The following is a 16,468-nucleotide window of genomic DNA, read 5'->3' as shown; positions in this document are numbered from 1 at the left end:
AAATGTCTCAGTTTTCTTTTTCGATGTATTTACTCACTTTTATTCTACACTACATTCTTCTAAGCCTGAATATATTTTTTAAAAGAGGGGGGGGGGGGTGGTAATATTTTTCAACTTTAAAACGATAGAAAATTTGATTTGTTTTCAGATAGATATCGGCAATCTTTCATAAAGCTTTTGCAATGATTTCAGAGTATTTTTATTCAATCCTTCACTTCTTGATTTTTATGTAAACACTTGTGAAATATTACATATGTTTTGCAAATATATTATTCAAGACTTGAAATATATATTCCTAGCGGATTCATCGAGTGACATAATCGATTTATAATTAACTAAGCGTCACAATTCAACGTAAATAATAAAAATTTACTTTTAGAATTCTGCTGCTTTCAGCAATTATAGAATTGAAAGCGTAAAACTTTAGAATTTTAGATAATAAATTGAACCTATGCTATTTTCAGATTAACATATGATTGGATTCTGAGGCGGTAAAGGGGAAGCGTCCTTTTCGTGATTGATTGCAAGGCGGCCATCTTTGATTAAAAACACAAGACGGCCATCTTTGTTTTGTCAGCTGGCGAGGCTTAAACATGACTTTGGATGAGAAGGAGTTGGTTGAGGAGGTGCATGACGTCACCAGACTCAGGTTATTTTCAGCTTCTTGTTTTAAGGGTCTTAAATTCAAGTTGGTTAGCTTTCAGATTCGCAACGGTATCATTAACAGGTTTGTCGGATCAAAAATAAATGAGTTGTCCACATTTTTCTGTTTTGAAATTTAAAATTTTCTTTAACTGATTTGTGGACTTGTGCCACAGGAAATATGGAGGAAGTTTTCAGAACTAAGCATTTCTTAAATCTTAAAAACAAAGGATCTCTTCCACTATTTATCAGATAAAGGTTTAAGGTTTAAAGGGTTACCGATGTGAATCGGCTTTGGCCCACTTTAGAGAGACAATTACTTCGATTATGTCTAAAGTCTCTATAATCTACATTAAATCAGATACATATGAATATTATATGTTTCCTAGTAAGGGGGTGCTAGGACTCAAGTAATTAATTAAGGAAAACCTTTAAGTTGCACTTTCTTTTGAAAATACATTTATTCTATATTCCTAGTAAGCACTAAGTATACATTGGATTAAGGGGGGGAGGGGCCAGGGATTTTCCGTTCCTTTACATTCTTCTGAAAATTAAGTGTTTTTTCTTAGAACCCAGAGAGTCCCCCTTAAACTCCCCCTCCTTCCTTCCAACCCCCCTCATATTAGTCTGTGAACAATATTGAATATATCACGTTCTTTCCAATCTCTTTTTTTTTGTATATTCATTTGTTTATCGAAGCGTGGTAATGTTGTGTCCCAGGAAATGATGAGAAAATACAGATTACGGAAAAAGGTTGAGCGAACATGGAATATTTTTCTCTAAGAAGGTTCAGTTTCAGAATTATGTTTTCAGAACATTCTTTGGAATTATTTAAAGAATAACCTTCTTAGCAAACAGATATTGTTAAGTTATTTTGCCAACAAGGGATTTTTAAAAACGTAATTTCAGGGGCGGATATAAGGATTCTGTAGGGGGGGGGTAAAAATTTTCAGTTTAGCGCGCGAAGCGCGCCGAAATTTTTTTTACCCCCCCCTAGAAAAATATCATGATGTATATCAAATTATTGGTTTTAATTGGGTTTGCTTTGCATTTTCCACTCATTTCTGGGATTTACAAACTCAATCTAATAAAGGCTTCATTACATACCTTTCAGCTTTCACCTTGTTTTATACCCTTCATTAAAGTCATTCATTTTACATTAACTACAAAGATCTGTACTAAAAACTGAATTTATTTATTTTAACTAAACTTTTTATTTGATCAAAAAATTTAAATTTTTTGAATTTTGATTTTCTTGCTTTCTTCATAAGTTTTTATGTCAATGACTAATGAAGACAATTCAATAAAAGATAAGAAAATCATAATTTGAGATTTTTAACAACTAGGTCCGGATCAAAACAAATTCCATCCATATTACAGAGATACCCACACAGGATGAGACGACTGTACGGAATTTACTCAGAGCCTTTTTTCTTACATTCATGGTTACCTCAAACTGTTAAATATTTTGTTTCTCTGGCCAATCATTAAGTGTTAACAATTATATACAATATACATGGCAGTAATTCAGCCTCTAAATCTAATCCTTTGTGGGTAACCCTGTACATTTAACTGGACACGGAAATAATAGCAAAGATACAATAATATTAATTTGTTTGCTGACTAATAACCTTTTTATTGTTGTGTATAAACTAATAAAAGTATGTGTGCAGAGCTAGGAAGGGAGCCCTGAAGAAGAAGAATGTATCCGAGGTTAAAAATCATAAATTCATTCCTCGCTTCTTTAAACATCCAACATTCTGCTGTCACTGCAAGGACTTTATTTGGTGAGTACATGTATACTTTGTATTTACTTTCTTTATGTTTTAACAGTTTCAAAATTGTAACGTGTTTGTACAAAAAGAAAGTGCACAGTTTTGTGATTTATAAACTGTAAATATTTTTTTCCTTTTATTACTTTTTATAATTAATATTTTGTGAGAATCTGGTAAAATGTAGTATTCATATATATCATAGTCAGCTTTTCTACTTATAGTGTTTATAATTCAGCTTATCAGAAACTTAGTCAGTACTTTTAAGAATTATATCAACAAAGAAAGTTCTTGTTTTGTTTTTATTTTCACATTTTGTAGGCTTTACCTATTATGGAAGATGTAAAGCAGCCTTTTAAGTAAAATGCTATAAAAATGTGTTTTGAAAGACTCGTAAACAAAAATTAAAACGTAAATAAAAAATGTTAAGTTTAGTATTACCCTCCTGTGAGGTTACCTTGTTATACGGCCCTCCAGAGATTATAATTTGCCCTCTGAACTATTTTAATATCCCATTGGGTTGTTTTAAAACAATGTTGTTAAAAATACTGCCCCCCTTGATTATTTTAATATCCCGTTGGGTTGTTTTAATTCAAGGTTGTTATATTTACTGCCCTTGATTATTTTAATATCCCGTTGGGTTGTTTTAATTCAAGGTTGTTATATATACTGCCCTTGATTATTTTAATATCCCGTTGGGTTGTTTTATTACAAGGTTGTTATATTTACTGCCCTTGATTATTTTAATATCCAGTTGAGTTGTTTTAATACAAGGTTGTTATATATACTGCCCTTGATTATTTTGATGACCTCCGATTTGTGATATTTTCTGCTACGTTAGCTCCTCTTCGTTTGGTAAATTGGAAATAAAAACTGAAATGAATCAGCTGTTCCTGGCCAGGGAGTTGAGAATGTGAGCAGGAAGTGCGTCATTTAGAGAAGGAACATAGCAGTAGACATTAGACGAGCTGTATAGTAGAGAGAATTGACATTCCTCCAAAGTTACCTGTACAGTACTACCCACCTTTGTTATTTTACTTTCCTTCAAAAATACCTCGCAAAGGTTTGTTTTATAATCCTTCGAAGTTTGTTATATCAGCCTCCATAGTTTGTTAATCCTCCGAAGTTTGTTATATCTGCCTCCATAGTTTGTTAATCCTCCAAAGTTTGTTATATCAGCCTCCATAGTTTGTTAATCCTCCAAAGTTTGTTATATCAGCCTCCGTAGTTTGTTAATCCTCCGAAGTTTGTTATATCAGCCTCCATAGTTTGTTAATCCTCCAAAGTTTGTTATATCAGCCTCCGTAGTTTGTTAATCCTCCGAAGTTTGTTATATCAGCCTCCATAGTTTGTTTTATCATTCTCCGAAGTTTGTTATATCAGCCTCCAACGTTTGTTTCATCATTCTCCGAAGTTTGTTATATCAGCCTTCAACGTTTGTTAAATCAGCCTCCAAATTTTGTTGTATCTGCCTCCATAGTTTGTTTCATCATTCTCTGAAGTTTGTTATATCAGCCTTCAACGTTTGTTAAATCAGCCTCCAAATTTTGTTGTATCTGCCTCCATAGTTTGTTTTATCATTCTCCGAAGTTTGTCATATAAGTCTCCAAAGTTTGTTAAATCAGCCTCGAAAACTTTGTTGTATCTGCCTCTGAATTTTGTAATATCTGCCTCTGAATTTTGTAATATGACCATGCCCTAAGTTAGTTTTTCTCTACACAATAGGATTATTTTGATATCCCCTCATTTCCTGAGGTTTATGATTTGTTTATAACAAATACAATACTGCACTTCCAAGGTTCCACAATTATCTATCTATCTAAATGTTCACAAGATGGGGAAACTTTCAGATCATTACCCGTATAGCTCGCATATTTGTATATTACAAGCTTAAAGGCCCGGCGTTGCCTGTGAAAAAAATCTAAATTTTTTTTTTAAATCGATTTTTTTTATCCTACATCACCCCAACGCTACCCATGAGTGTCTCCAAATAATGTCAGCCCATTTGGTCTACTTGTCTACTTGTCTGTTTGTCTACCTTTCTACTTGTCTACTTGTCTACCTGTCTGCATGTCTACTTTTCTACTCGTCTACTCGTCTACTCGTCTACTTGTCTACTTGTCTACTTGTCTACTCGTCTACTCGTCTACTCGTCTACTTTTCTACTTGTCTACTCGTCTACTCGTCTACTCGTCTACTTGTCTACCTGTTTACCTGTCTACCTGTCTACCTGTCTACCAGTCTACTTGACTACTCGTCTACTTGTCTACTTGTCTACCTGTCTATTTGTTTACTTGTCTACTTGTCTGTGTCTACTTTTCTACTTGTCTACTTGTCTACTTGTCTACCTGTATACCTGTACTTGTCTACTTGTCTACTTGTCTACTTGTCTACTTGTCTACTTGTCTTCTACTTTTCTACTTGTCTACTTGTCTACTTGTCTACCTGTATACCTGTACTTGTCTACTTGTCTACTTGTCTACTTGTCTACTTGTCTACTTGTCTACTTGTCTTGTATCTTGTTTCTTGGACCAACGAGAAAGAGAAGTTTTTTTTGACCTGATTAATTAATAAATTCATTAAATAGTAATAGAAGATGGCAAAAGGCGGGGGGCATTGCCTCCCCTCTCCACCCTCCTGAAGTCTCTGTTTATACATTAGGTAAACAGAGCTTAGAATACATCAACATTTTACAGCTTAGTACAGTATAGGGTATTAGACAACTTACTACTTAGTTACCACAACTTAGAAACTCTTAAAAGGACGGAATAGTTCAGAATATTTTCTCATTAGTCTTAACCTTGGAGAGTTATCCAAGAGTGATTGGTTTGTACTCCCGCAAGACAGACTTTTGTCGACAAATTTTTTATTATTCCCACAAAAAATTCAACATTTTTAATCTTGTGTTTTAAACAGTGTACTTTCCCTTGATTAGTCCTTCAAAAGCTCCTTTTCTTGAACATTATTAACTGATCTAGAGATGGTCATCGTTTTCGTTAACGAACCAAATATTTCGAAACAAACGAAATTGATATAATTTCCGATGATGTCATTCAGAAAGATTAATAAACGACGAACAAACAAATTAAATCGTTCTGTTTAAAGAAAGGTAAAAACGAAAACGAACGATTTAAAAGCATGTTATTCCAGTTAGAACGTGAGTTAACGAACTTGATCAAACGAACCCAAACAATGTCGAACGCGCCCATCTTTAAACGTATCTAATTTAGTTTTTAACCCTGTAAAGGCTAGAGGCCTGAATCTATTTATAGTCTGGGCAAGTCCATTTAGAAAAATTGGACCGCTAACTTTAAAAGTTTTGGTGCTGCTAAGGAAGGTCTAAGAAATGTCAAAGAAAGGGTCGGAAAAAATGTAAAAAAAAATGTAAAAAAGGGTCGAAAAAAATGTAAAAAAGGTCGGGAAAAAAATGCGAAAAATAAATTATTTTGTTTTAAGACAAATATCAAGATGTGACACAAGTTTCTACATGCATTTTCAAGGGCTTTTCAAAAATGTAGTTTTTAGATCTGTAGCTTTATTCACAAAAAGGTTATAGGCTATTATAGATTTTTGTTAAAATGGACTTTTACCGCTTTGTTCCGTGCCCTATTCATTAAAAAAGAAAAGGAAGATCCTTTAAATTCTTTTTCTCAAAGTCAAAATCTTTCACGGTGATAGTGTCAAAAATTAGAGTAATAGGACAAAAAATAAGAAACCTGTTTAGTTTTGATGAGATAAACCGTGCAAACACACTTTAGCTTTATTTTTTATCGATTTTTTCATTCTTTTATGGATCATAGAACCTCAATTTGATTTTATTTTTTTATTTAATATAAAAAATGTCTGTTGTGTTGTTTTTAATTTTCTAATTACACGGATATCCTATTAACAGTGAAATAATATTTGAGCTCAAAGTAATATTTTTTTTACGTTTTTACTATTTGCATTTTCCCAGACTTTCATGATTTGGCAACTTTAAAACTGTAAACTGATGGATTCATTTATTTTTCTGGTTTCTCGTTTCATATTTGTGAAAAGTAATGATAATCAACAGAAACAGTCAATGCTGTCTAAAACTCTAAATAATATATATATAAAAATGTTGACATTTTTTTCTGAGAAAATATCTTTAACTTTAACCATCAGTAGATCTTTACCAGGGTCATGTCAATTGCAAGAACAAAAATTGTGTCCGATATGTTCAGTCGTTTTCACGTTTATTGGATAAAAACAGACAAACAAGCAAAGTATAAACATATCTTTTTATAAGTAACTGATATTTGTTAAACTGGTTGGAAAAGTTCTCGATTCATTGAATTATTATGATTTGAAAATGTTTAAGCTGGTATTTTAACTTAAATTAATTTGTTTCCAGTGAAAAGAAAAAGTTTGGTTAAACCAGTAATCACTTCCTTCCATAATTTATTAATCTATTTTTTCATACATTAAAGGGACAGACCGGCTATGTAAGGTAGTTAAACTGAGTATGCAGTGTTGTGGACAAATTCTTTGGGATTCATTTGAGACATATAAAACGTTTCCACGTTATATAATTACTGAGTTTGAGTGCAAAGTCGACGTTCAAAATCATGAATTTTGGGTGGGTACGTTTTCAGAATCGGTCTTTTTAACTATTAAATAACGACGACGAAAAAGGGAAGTTAAGGGAATTTTACTTTACCAAGAATTCTCAAGAAAACATTTGCACACTAAACATCCACAGCGCACTGAAGGGAAGCTTTTTAGACAAAATTGGTCAAGGGAACACATGGTTCAGTATAGTTTCCCGAAAGGGCAGTTGCAAACAGTTTTTCACGAAAACTTCGCTGAACGTTTGATTATTTTAAATAACTGTCCCAAGGGACAGTTATTTAATTTCGCTTTGTTGAGGGAATTGTAGGTCGGTAATGATGGTCATAAGGCTGTAAAATTATTTTTTTCGAAAATAATAAAAAGAATTTCTCAGAAATTTAGTAAAAATGTCCGACGAAGATGAAGTCTCCCCTCGAACCCTTGCTGCAGCAGCGTTCAGAAAACTTAGGATTCAAAAATGTTTTAAAAATGTGTAAAACAGGAAAATATGTATGATAATTGTTAAATTTATAAGAAAAGGAAAAAGTTTAAAAAGTTTAAAATTGAAAGAAAACTGCTTGAAGGCGAAAAGTGTTAAATGTATGAGCAATCATAAGAAATATTTTGATTGCCGGAAGTTTGAGGATGTTTAGAAAACATAAAAATGTCTGAATTATGAAAATGTTAAAAATATGAAAATGTTGGAAGTATAAAATGTTGTAAATAGTAAAATATTTGAAGCATACAAAATGTCTGAAGTTTGAAAATAAAGTATGAAAATGTTTAAAGTTTAAAATGTTGGAAGTATGAAAATGTTTGAGGTATGAAAATGTTTGAAGCATAAAAATGTTTGAAGTTTGAAAGTGAAGTAAGAAAATGTTTAAAATTTGAAAATGTTTAAAATATGAAAACATGCATAAGTGAAGCCTAATAAAACATTACTTTACTGGATTCTGAATCTTGACCAACAAACCTTTGAAAAGAAAATAATCAAAATCACATTTTTGATAATGTTTTCAAGGTTGGGTAGGGGTGATGGTGTAAAGGGGGGATAAGGGTGATTGTGCAACTATTTAAGTCTAATGAATGAGGGAGGAATGGCAAACCACATTTTTTTTTCGTTCGACCGCAAATAACGTCATAATTCACCATTATTTCGTCCGACCACACCTTTATTTTCGTCCGACATTGTTTACATTGATGTTTAAAGTACTTTATATTATTTTATTCGAATTTTGAGCCGCGTCATGTTGTATATAATGGTTTAAAATAATTTTTCGGTTTTTTTTAAAGAAGAACATCTTATGAAGGTTCATTAGGCTTAGAACAATTCATGAAAATTTTTATTTTAGAATACCTTGAGCAAATCAAAACCACTTGCTATGCTCCTTACCAACAACTTGTTTATTTTTTAGTTGTAGATTCTAAAATTCCCAGCGACTATCACCTAAAAGTTGCAGTTTAGGAGTAAAATAAGAAAATAACAGAAAAGTGTGTGGTTCCAGACGAAAAATATGTGTGGTCCGGACGAAAAATATGTGTGGTCCGGACGAAAATTAGGTGTGGTCCGGACAAAAAACAGGAATATTCCGTTTTGTGCTAAAAATTTTTAAACGTCGTCTTATTTTTCAAACTGAATGCATTTTAAGCAAAATCAAATCATATTTAACAAGATGACGTTGCCTAAATTTGAAAAAAGTGTTATAGGACATAAACATATATATCTGAAAACACAAGCAACCCCCGGATGAAAAACGGTGTGGTCGGAAGATATAATGGTATATTGTGACGTCATTTGTGGTGCGGACGAAAAAATGGTGTGGTGTGCCTTCCCCCACTTACTGAAATGTTCAACAACAAAAAAGTGTTGGGAATGATAATGAAGATGGAATTAAAGTGGTTGGGAATAGGATGGTAAATGTTATTGAAGATGGGGGGAATCTAACTGGTTGGGTTTGGAATGATATTGGAGATGAAAGGGGGGGGGGGTAGCTCGAATAAAAGCTGGAAAACTGTAAACCAACGTAAATTGTAAGGTTTATGATTGAATGTAAAAAGTCCATCAGTAAAATTAACCAAGTATAAGGTTGCTTAAAGGGATACTTTTCTAAATCAGAATTCTGGGAAACCTCTTCGTCAGAATTGCATTCAGTAATACTCATTTAAAGAGAGTGCTTCCTAAAAATGAGAATAAGTGTGAGATGACGTGTAATAAATATAGGATAAACATGATATTTTGTTAACCTAAAGTATGTTGTACATTATTAACTATCTACGTTTTCAACTTTTACTTAAAACCCATTATTCATTTGAACTTAGTTTTAAATGAATTGGCAGCATGATTAGCTTAAATACTTGGGTTGGGTTTACAATACTATACAGAGAGCACTACAATATATTTCACACATTATACATTCAAATATTTGTGTTGACACCCACCACCATCTTTGTTCAATTAACAAACCACAGAGTTGACATTTTTTATGTTTCTATCTCCCACATCTGTTCCCCCAGCGAGGGAGGGAGTCCAGAGTTCCTCAAATAGTAATCACCGCCACCCAAATCTGTTTTGCGGCAAGCGCGCTCCTCAATTGGTAATCTCCACCACCTCAATTAGTAATCACGGTAAAATTTTGTTTTCTGTGATTTGAATTTAATGCACTTTTAACACAATTTTCGACATCTTTTGGGGTTTTATGGCATCTGTATTGACTTAAACTAAATTTTCAAATTATTTTCAGATTTGTTTGGTCAACAAAAACTGAGAATCAAGGCACAGTTCATTTTAGCCGAATCTTAGATCCAATTCGCCACTTTAATGACTACATTTCATGATAGGCGTCAAGATACAAAAAAGGTCGGGCTGCCTGTGTACTAAAAATTATCTCATCGCGCCCAAAGTAATATCAATCTCCATTTAAAAGATATTTTCAAAAAACCTTTACAGTGTTTAGATTTTTGTATTCGCCAACTCGAGTTCAACATCTACAACAAAACTAATTATATGCATAGAAAGGACTTAAAATTTACTAAAAATTATCTCATTGCGCCCAAAGTAATATCAATCTCCATTTAAAAGATATTTTCAAAAAACCTTTACAGTGTTTAGATTTTTGTATTCGCCAACTCGAGTTCAACATCTACAACAAAACTCATTATATGCATAGAAAGAAAATAAAATTTTGAAAAATTAGTCTCATCACACCCACTACTGAAAATGAAGTATTTAGTCCACTAATAATGGGTTAAAGTTTCCTCTCTATATAAGGAGTTTAAAACAACATTCAGAGGAAAATGCCGCAAACATTCTTAAAGCGAAACTTGAAACTAAAAAACGTAATATATTTCTAGCACTTAGTGTGGCATTTTTATTGATTTATTTTCGAAACTAAGGAGCAATAAAGAAAGCTTTAACAATATTGTACACCATAGGGCCATTAAAAGAGGTCAATATGGTCTTATTTCTAAGAAATAAACGATTTAATTTTATGCTTTTTTGGGCTGATTACTATTTGAGGTGGTGGAGATTACCAATTGAGGAGCGCGCTTGCCGCAAAACAGATTTGGGTGGCGGTGATTACTATTTGAGGAACTCTGGACTCCCTCCCTCCCCCAGCCAACAGTCTCATTTTATCACCCGGTTTGAGAAATTTGAAAGGGGATAAATTTTCATCTTTTTCGCTGATTAAAAAAAATTTAAAAGATTTTAATATGAGAAGAGGCATTCAAGATTTCTTAGAAGGAGCTGCAAACATAACTTCTAATAAACCTCAATGGTGGAAAGTGCCAAAAATGAACCTTTATGTTGAGAATATTCATTTATTGGTGAATCTTTAATAGCATTCTAAAATTTAATGGCGATTACTTTAATCTAAAGTATTTTATTCCAGAGAAGACTGTAAAAGTTTGATGAGTTTGAAAGTTATTTCTTGCATTATCTTTCGTAAAACTTTTATTACAAGGTCATGAATAAGTACTTAACAAAATATTAATGTTTTTTAAACTTAAATTTTCAAACTAGAGATTAGGGATCCTGAAGTCGATAAAATTACATTTCATGATCTTATATTTAAGTCGCTGTAAGTATCTCGTACCATAAAATATTTCCTAAAAATTGGGATAAATTTCTCAAATTCATTGTGCTTTTATAACAATTTTTATGAAAAGAATTCGGAAGTTTTTTTTATGTTTTGTCAATCTCAGCTGTAAATTTTTTTTAATCTATTATGGATACTAATATTAGTTTAAAAAGGAAGTCCTCAAATTAGTAAGACTGTTAACATTGGTCTGCCATTTATATTTTTTAACTTAGAAAAGCAAGAATTAGAGTTTTATTCAGTTTAGTTTAGTTAAGTTATTAGGTCAGACTAGAAGGTAAATGTGTTGACAAAACTTATTATATTATTGTTTGTTGACACTTAGAGGGACTGTGGAAAATTTCAAGTTATGATATGATATGATAAATTATGTGCAGGATATCGTCGTTTTTTTCCAGCTGAAAGTTTAAAAATATTTTAATTTCCGCCATTTTTTCTGTATCAAAGAATCCACATGTTACTTTTTAGAGAAAAATAATAGAAAATTACGAATTCCTTGATGAGAAATCATGGATATCTCATTCATTCTTAATCATACGAAGCTACTGAGGTTATCTTTTTAATTCCGATATTCCCCTTAAAGGGAGAGACCGGCAAGTCATGGTAGTTGAGCTGAAAGTACACTATTATAGAGAAAATTTTGGATTAATTTGAGACCAATGAGACATTTTAACAGTGTAAATTTTTAAATAAGAGCAGAGCGTAAAGTTTTTTGTAATATTTCACGAGTTGTTTAAGTCAGCTGAAGAAATGTTTTTTTTTGTTGCAATTCTTGAATAACATGTCTAGCCAGTCTCAAGAGAGAGGGTTACTTGAAATTACATACTTTTTTCCCTTGATTATTATAGAAAAGAAAATTGATTTAAATATTTAAACATTTTCTGGTGTTCTCAGTCAGTCCTATTTTATTCGGCAGTTCAGTGATTCATCACTCAGGATATTATCAGTTGTTAATATCTGGAATTAGGAAAAATTACCCTTGTGTGGGAATGTAGAAGTTAATTTTATTGATGTTAGATGGAAATATTTTTAAAAGATTATGATCTAAATTTCTCTTGCAGAGGTTTTTATTGTAATGTTGATGATTGAATGACAACTAAATGGTGATAAAATGATTGATTTGTTTATTTGCTGAATGGATATGAAATGGCTAAAGCTGATTAATAATTGGTTAACAGCTCTCCTCGCAGTATCTCTCAACTAACCTCAGGCCCACAGGGAATGCAAGAAATATTATATATTAAACATTTTCAGTTAAAACATTTGTTTCTTGGGAGGAATTTTTCAAATAATATTTTGTTTGTTTTTTACATATTTATTTTTGAATTTTAATTTTAACAATTTTCTGAAAATAATTAGATGATAGCAGATGAAAATATTTTGACATTTCTATATTTTTTGCCCGTCATTCTTGTTCCTCTTCCATCATGTTCGGCTAATTTTGAAAAAGAACAGAATAGTTTTTTGGAGACATCCTAGCAATTCATATTTTGTTTGTTAAAAAAGGTTTTACTTGCTATGGTCTGAAATATTTCTATTTTATGTTGTTTTAATAAATTCTTGTTTTTTTTCGCAGTCTCCAGTCGTATTTTCCTATGAAAATTCTCCACTTTGGCCTTTGGTAGAAGTGCAACATTTCCACCTTTAATTATATAATTTACAGACTCGATAAATACAGAATTATTTAATTTACAGACTCGATAAATACAGAATTATATTATTTACAGACATGATAAATACAGAATTATATAATTTACAGACATGATAAATACAGAATTATATAATTTACAGACTCGATAAATACAGAATTCATCTTGCCCCTTTCAGAAACTTTGTCCAAACTTTGCTAAGTTTAATACTTTTAATTTTAGTTTGTAAGAATGTTTTAAATTCCAAGCCTAGGGATCAGACATGCTTGGAATTTAAGCCTTGAAACCTGTGGTTTAAGTTCTTCACGAAATCCAATAAAATCTTGTGAGTCCTATCAGGGTGGGATTTCTATGAATTTGTTCCAGTTTAATTTCCTAGAAGTTGGCAGCTTCTGGTAGTTTGGGGGGGTTTCTATCCTTTCTTAACATCATTGATTCTTTTTAACCTGAGTCTGTGTATTGTTATGTTTAGCCTGGCATATATCCAGGTTTGTCTAGTATCCTTTTCCTCTCCTGCCAACCTCACAATCCCCTAATACAAGATGAAATATTCTATACTTTATATTTCCAGATGTAATCTTTTATTTTCATCGCAAAAGCCACCTACTGCTAGCAAATATACTCTTTTCTGGCATTCTGTAGAGAAATGCAATTCCAAAAACTTTACAGAGCTCATGAATAAGACAGCTTTAAAAATAATCTTTACAGTGGCGTGACAGGCCCTGAAAGGTTCAAAGCTAAGTTTGAAACATTTGGTAATACATGGTAAATTGATAGGGTAAATGAAGATGAAAATACATTATTGGACATGTAATACTAATATTAAAAACTTGCTTTTGTTTACCAAGTGCAGTGTCAGTATAAAAAACAAGTTTTTAATGATACTTGGGGTAATTAATTTATGATGATAAGCAAGGATAGAAACTGTTAATATTCCATTCTTTAGAAGGCATTAAAATGAAATTTGAACCATACTTCAATTTAGATATTGTATTTAAAATGATTAAAAAAACTATAATTTAAAAAACATGTGTTAAATTTTTGTAAGATAAACTTGTGGGACCCAATTTTATGAGATTTGAAAATGATAAAATAAATGAATAATTCTGAAGTTTTCATGGATTCAATAGACTTTTATATTGGAATTATGATTAAGGGGATTCTGGGTTTATAGTTTCCGTAAAAAATAATTTTCTTTTCATTTATTTTTGCTTGACTGTTTAAAGGTTTTTAATTGCTAGTCTGTTCAATATAAAATAAAGGATCAAAATGTTGGTGAACAAATAGTGTGTACCTGTGACACCACCTCTTTATACCTGGACCCGGGCTGGAGCACTTAAACGTAGAACAATAAGGAACATGCACTTTCACAACCAGGCTTCATCATACTGTGGTCACCATTTATATCAATAGTCGTTTACTGAAATCCTTATGTAAGACGAAGGTGAGATATGTTTCAATACAAAATTCGGCACTGAAATGCTAAATAATTAGTATTGTTTGGCACACATAGCAATGTATTGTCAGGTTCTGAAATTGTATTATATTATCATTTTAGTAACCGACATTGTATTGATATATATGCTGACCACTGAAGTATAAAAAATATCATGCTAGCTAGCTTTTCACAGTAGTTTTTTTCCTCTTGGCTTTATAAACCTAAAATTATTTTGCCCAAAAATATGCTCTTTTTAAAAGTATTTCTATTGTTAATTTTTCTGTTGGCAACATTCCTTGATATCTGAAATAAGCTTTCTTTCTTTTAGAACCAACATGAAAAGATACGTCAAGTTAGACTTTCAAATATTAAATTAGTGTCTGTTAACCCAACATTTAGACCTTGGGCATGTCACAAAGGACTAAAAAATCTACCTAAAGCCTGGATTATTATTATTATTAAACAGAACTTCTGGGGGATTTTTAATCCCCGTATGAAGCCACACCCATCATTACTTCCCCTCACGATACATGTACAATCACACCTGGGGTCGTCTGTTTGAAAAACCGCTTAGGGCATGTTCTATTATTGAACCCTGGATGTAAGCGTGCCGGGTGCTGGGATTATCAGGAACCTGATTAAGCTGAGCCCCTAGGTTGACATCCACCAACCCACCCACCCCCAGTTGGGACATAGGCCCAGTTCAGAGGGTGGTTTATTCCTTTGTAAAATCAACAATGGTATTCTCAATTACTTGAGTTTGGTCTGACATTAATTATTATTTGTATTGAAATAGTTATGTGCCCTCCCTTAGCAATTTGTCAGTCTAGAAAGTTGCTAAAATCAGCAGGAAAAAGCAAATAAATCTCTTTGACAGAAACTGAAAGAAACTGTCAATTGTTAAAAAATATTATTTTTTTTGTGGGGTGGTTAAACAACCTTGACTATATTAACATTTTTTTGTCATTGACCATCATAAAACTAAAGAAATAATACAAACAGTATTATATAATAATACAAATTTCTATTTATATTACTAATATAATTCTTGCTTTATTAATATTATTAATGATATTTTTGGTTCTGACATTATTAGCATTATATATTCCCCATTTAATAGATTTTCTTGTTTTTTTACACGGCACCATATTCTAAACAAAACAAAACATGTGCCAGGTGCCTACCTTTCTAATTTCCAATAGTGCTGAGACTGAATTATAAGAAGCCTTGAAAGTGCATGATTTATAGGACTGTATTTGATCACAAGGAAACAGCTGAACCTCTTAAAGCTCTTGAACATTTTCAGCACGGCCGTCCGCCATTTTGAAATTTTGAAATTGCCAAGGATAAAACCACATTTTAATGTCGTGGACAGGAATCTAAAAATCTACATAAATTATCCCCTTCCCCCCCCCCCCAAGTATGTTTTTGCTGAGCGAATTTTTTTTTGCTGAATTGGAAAAATAAATGATTTGATTTTTATTAATGCTTTTTGACATCCCCCCCCCCATTACTTCAATAATCATTTCCCCCAGGAGGGAGGGGGGTAATTTTTAAAATTATACACCTCTAGTTTTACATGAGTAATTTGAACCTTTGAATAATGGAGTATAATGGATATTTCATGGAGAACAAATGGTTTAAATTCTAAACTTGCAGGAAAGTTAAATATTTCAGTTAGATAATACAGAGTTTCTATTGAAACTAAAATAGAAGAATTATTTGATAACTTTAAAAATATTTGAACACAGAAATTAGCCATAAAATAGTTGATGAATTATATCATCATGCACACAGCTTTTACGATCAAGTTTCAATGTGTTTGCTTCTTTGTAATGGATGATAATTGAGACGAAAATATGCTTTTAGACAAAACAATTATTGGGTAAACTAAATATCAAGCATCAGCCTAACAATTAAGTCTTTCAAAATATTTAGGAGGATTAATATTTAAACTATCTTTTATTTATCCTGTAAAGGCTGCGGTTCTTTAAAGGTTATGAGTTCTTGTAAAAAACTCAAATTTTCTAATTCATACATCTTTGCATTCTGATGGAGTAAACCTTTGTTATTTCAAACTTAGACTTTTTGATTTTTACATAATTTATGGTTTTAATATTAAAGGTATACAGCATCGGGTTGAAAAGATTCAGAGATTAGAAAATTTCGAGTTTGTGGTCAGAACTTAGTTCCTTTGTAGGATAAATGCATTATAACCAAGATGTCCCTGCAGGGTATGACCACAACGAGATATCAAATAAGAATTAAATTTAACCGTTTGTCAGCACAAGATGTAGA

General features: G+C 31.9%; 2 protein-coding genes across 2 annotated transcripts in view; both read left to right on the top strand.

Annotated features, from left to right (window-relative positions):
- Positions 1–447: 447 nt before the first annotated feature.
- Positions 448–16,468, top strand: part of LOC111714565 (protein kinase C, brain isozyme) — a gene marked incomplete in the record, with an annotated part of 55,645 nt that continues 39,624 nt past the window's right edge. The window contains 2 exon segments of the mRNA XM_023489702.1: positions 448–649; positions 2,316–2,429. Of these exon segments, the coding sequence (XP_023345470.1) occupies positions 594–649; positions 2,316–2,429 (170 nt within the window).
- Positions 7,041–15,595, top strand: LOC111714564 (uncharacterized). The gene is made up of 6 exons (XM_023489701.1): positions 7,041–7,455; positions 11,978–12,019; positions 12,262–12,301; positions 12,660–12,704; positions 14,020–14,087; positions 15,419–15,595. The coding sequence occupies exons 1-6, from the start codon at positions 7,394–7,396 to the stop codon at positions 15,495–15,497; spliced, it is 336 nt and encodes a 111-aa protein (XP_023345469.1). The 5' UTR covers positions 7,041–7,393; the 3' UTR covers positions 15,498–15,595.

This window comes from Eurytemora carolleeae, unplaced genomic scaffold, assembly GCF_000591075.1.
Source record: "Eurytemora carolleeae unplaced genomic scaffold, Eaff_2.0 scaffold1590, whole genome shotgun sequence".
NCBI lineage: Eukaryota > Metazoa > Arthropoda > Copepoda > Calanoida > Temoridae > Eurytemora > Eurytemora carolleeae.
The sequence above is the reverse complement of the archived record's forward strand: the minus strand, read 5'-3'. Positions and strand labels throughout refer to the sequence as shown.

Excerpts from the sequence above, each read along its gene's own strand:
- LOC111714564 (XM_023489701.1), top strand. The coding sequence starts at position 7,394 with ATGTCCGACGAAGATGAAGTCTCCCCTCGAACCCTTGCTGCAGCAGCG. Across the intron at positions 7,456-11,977 it reads GCAGCGTTCAGAAAACTTAG|TCAGTCCTATTTTATTCGGC; the intron begins GATTCAAAAATG and ends TGGTGTTCTCAG. Across the intron at positions 12,020-12,261 it reads TTCAGTGATTCATCACTCAG|CTCTCCTCGCAGTATCTCTC; the intron begins GATATTATCAGT and ends ATTGGTTAACAG.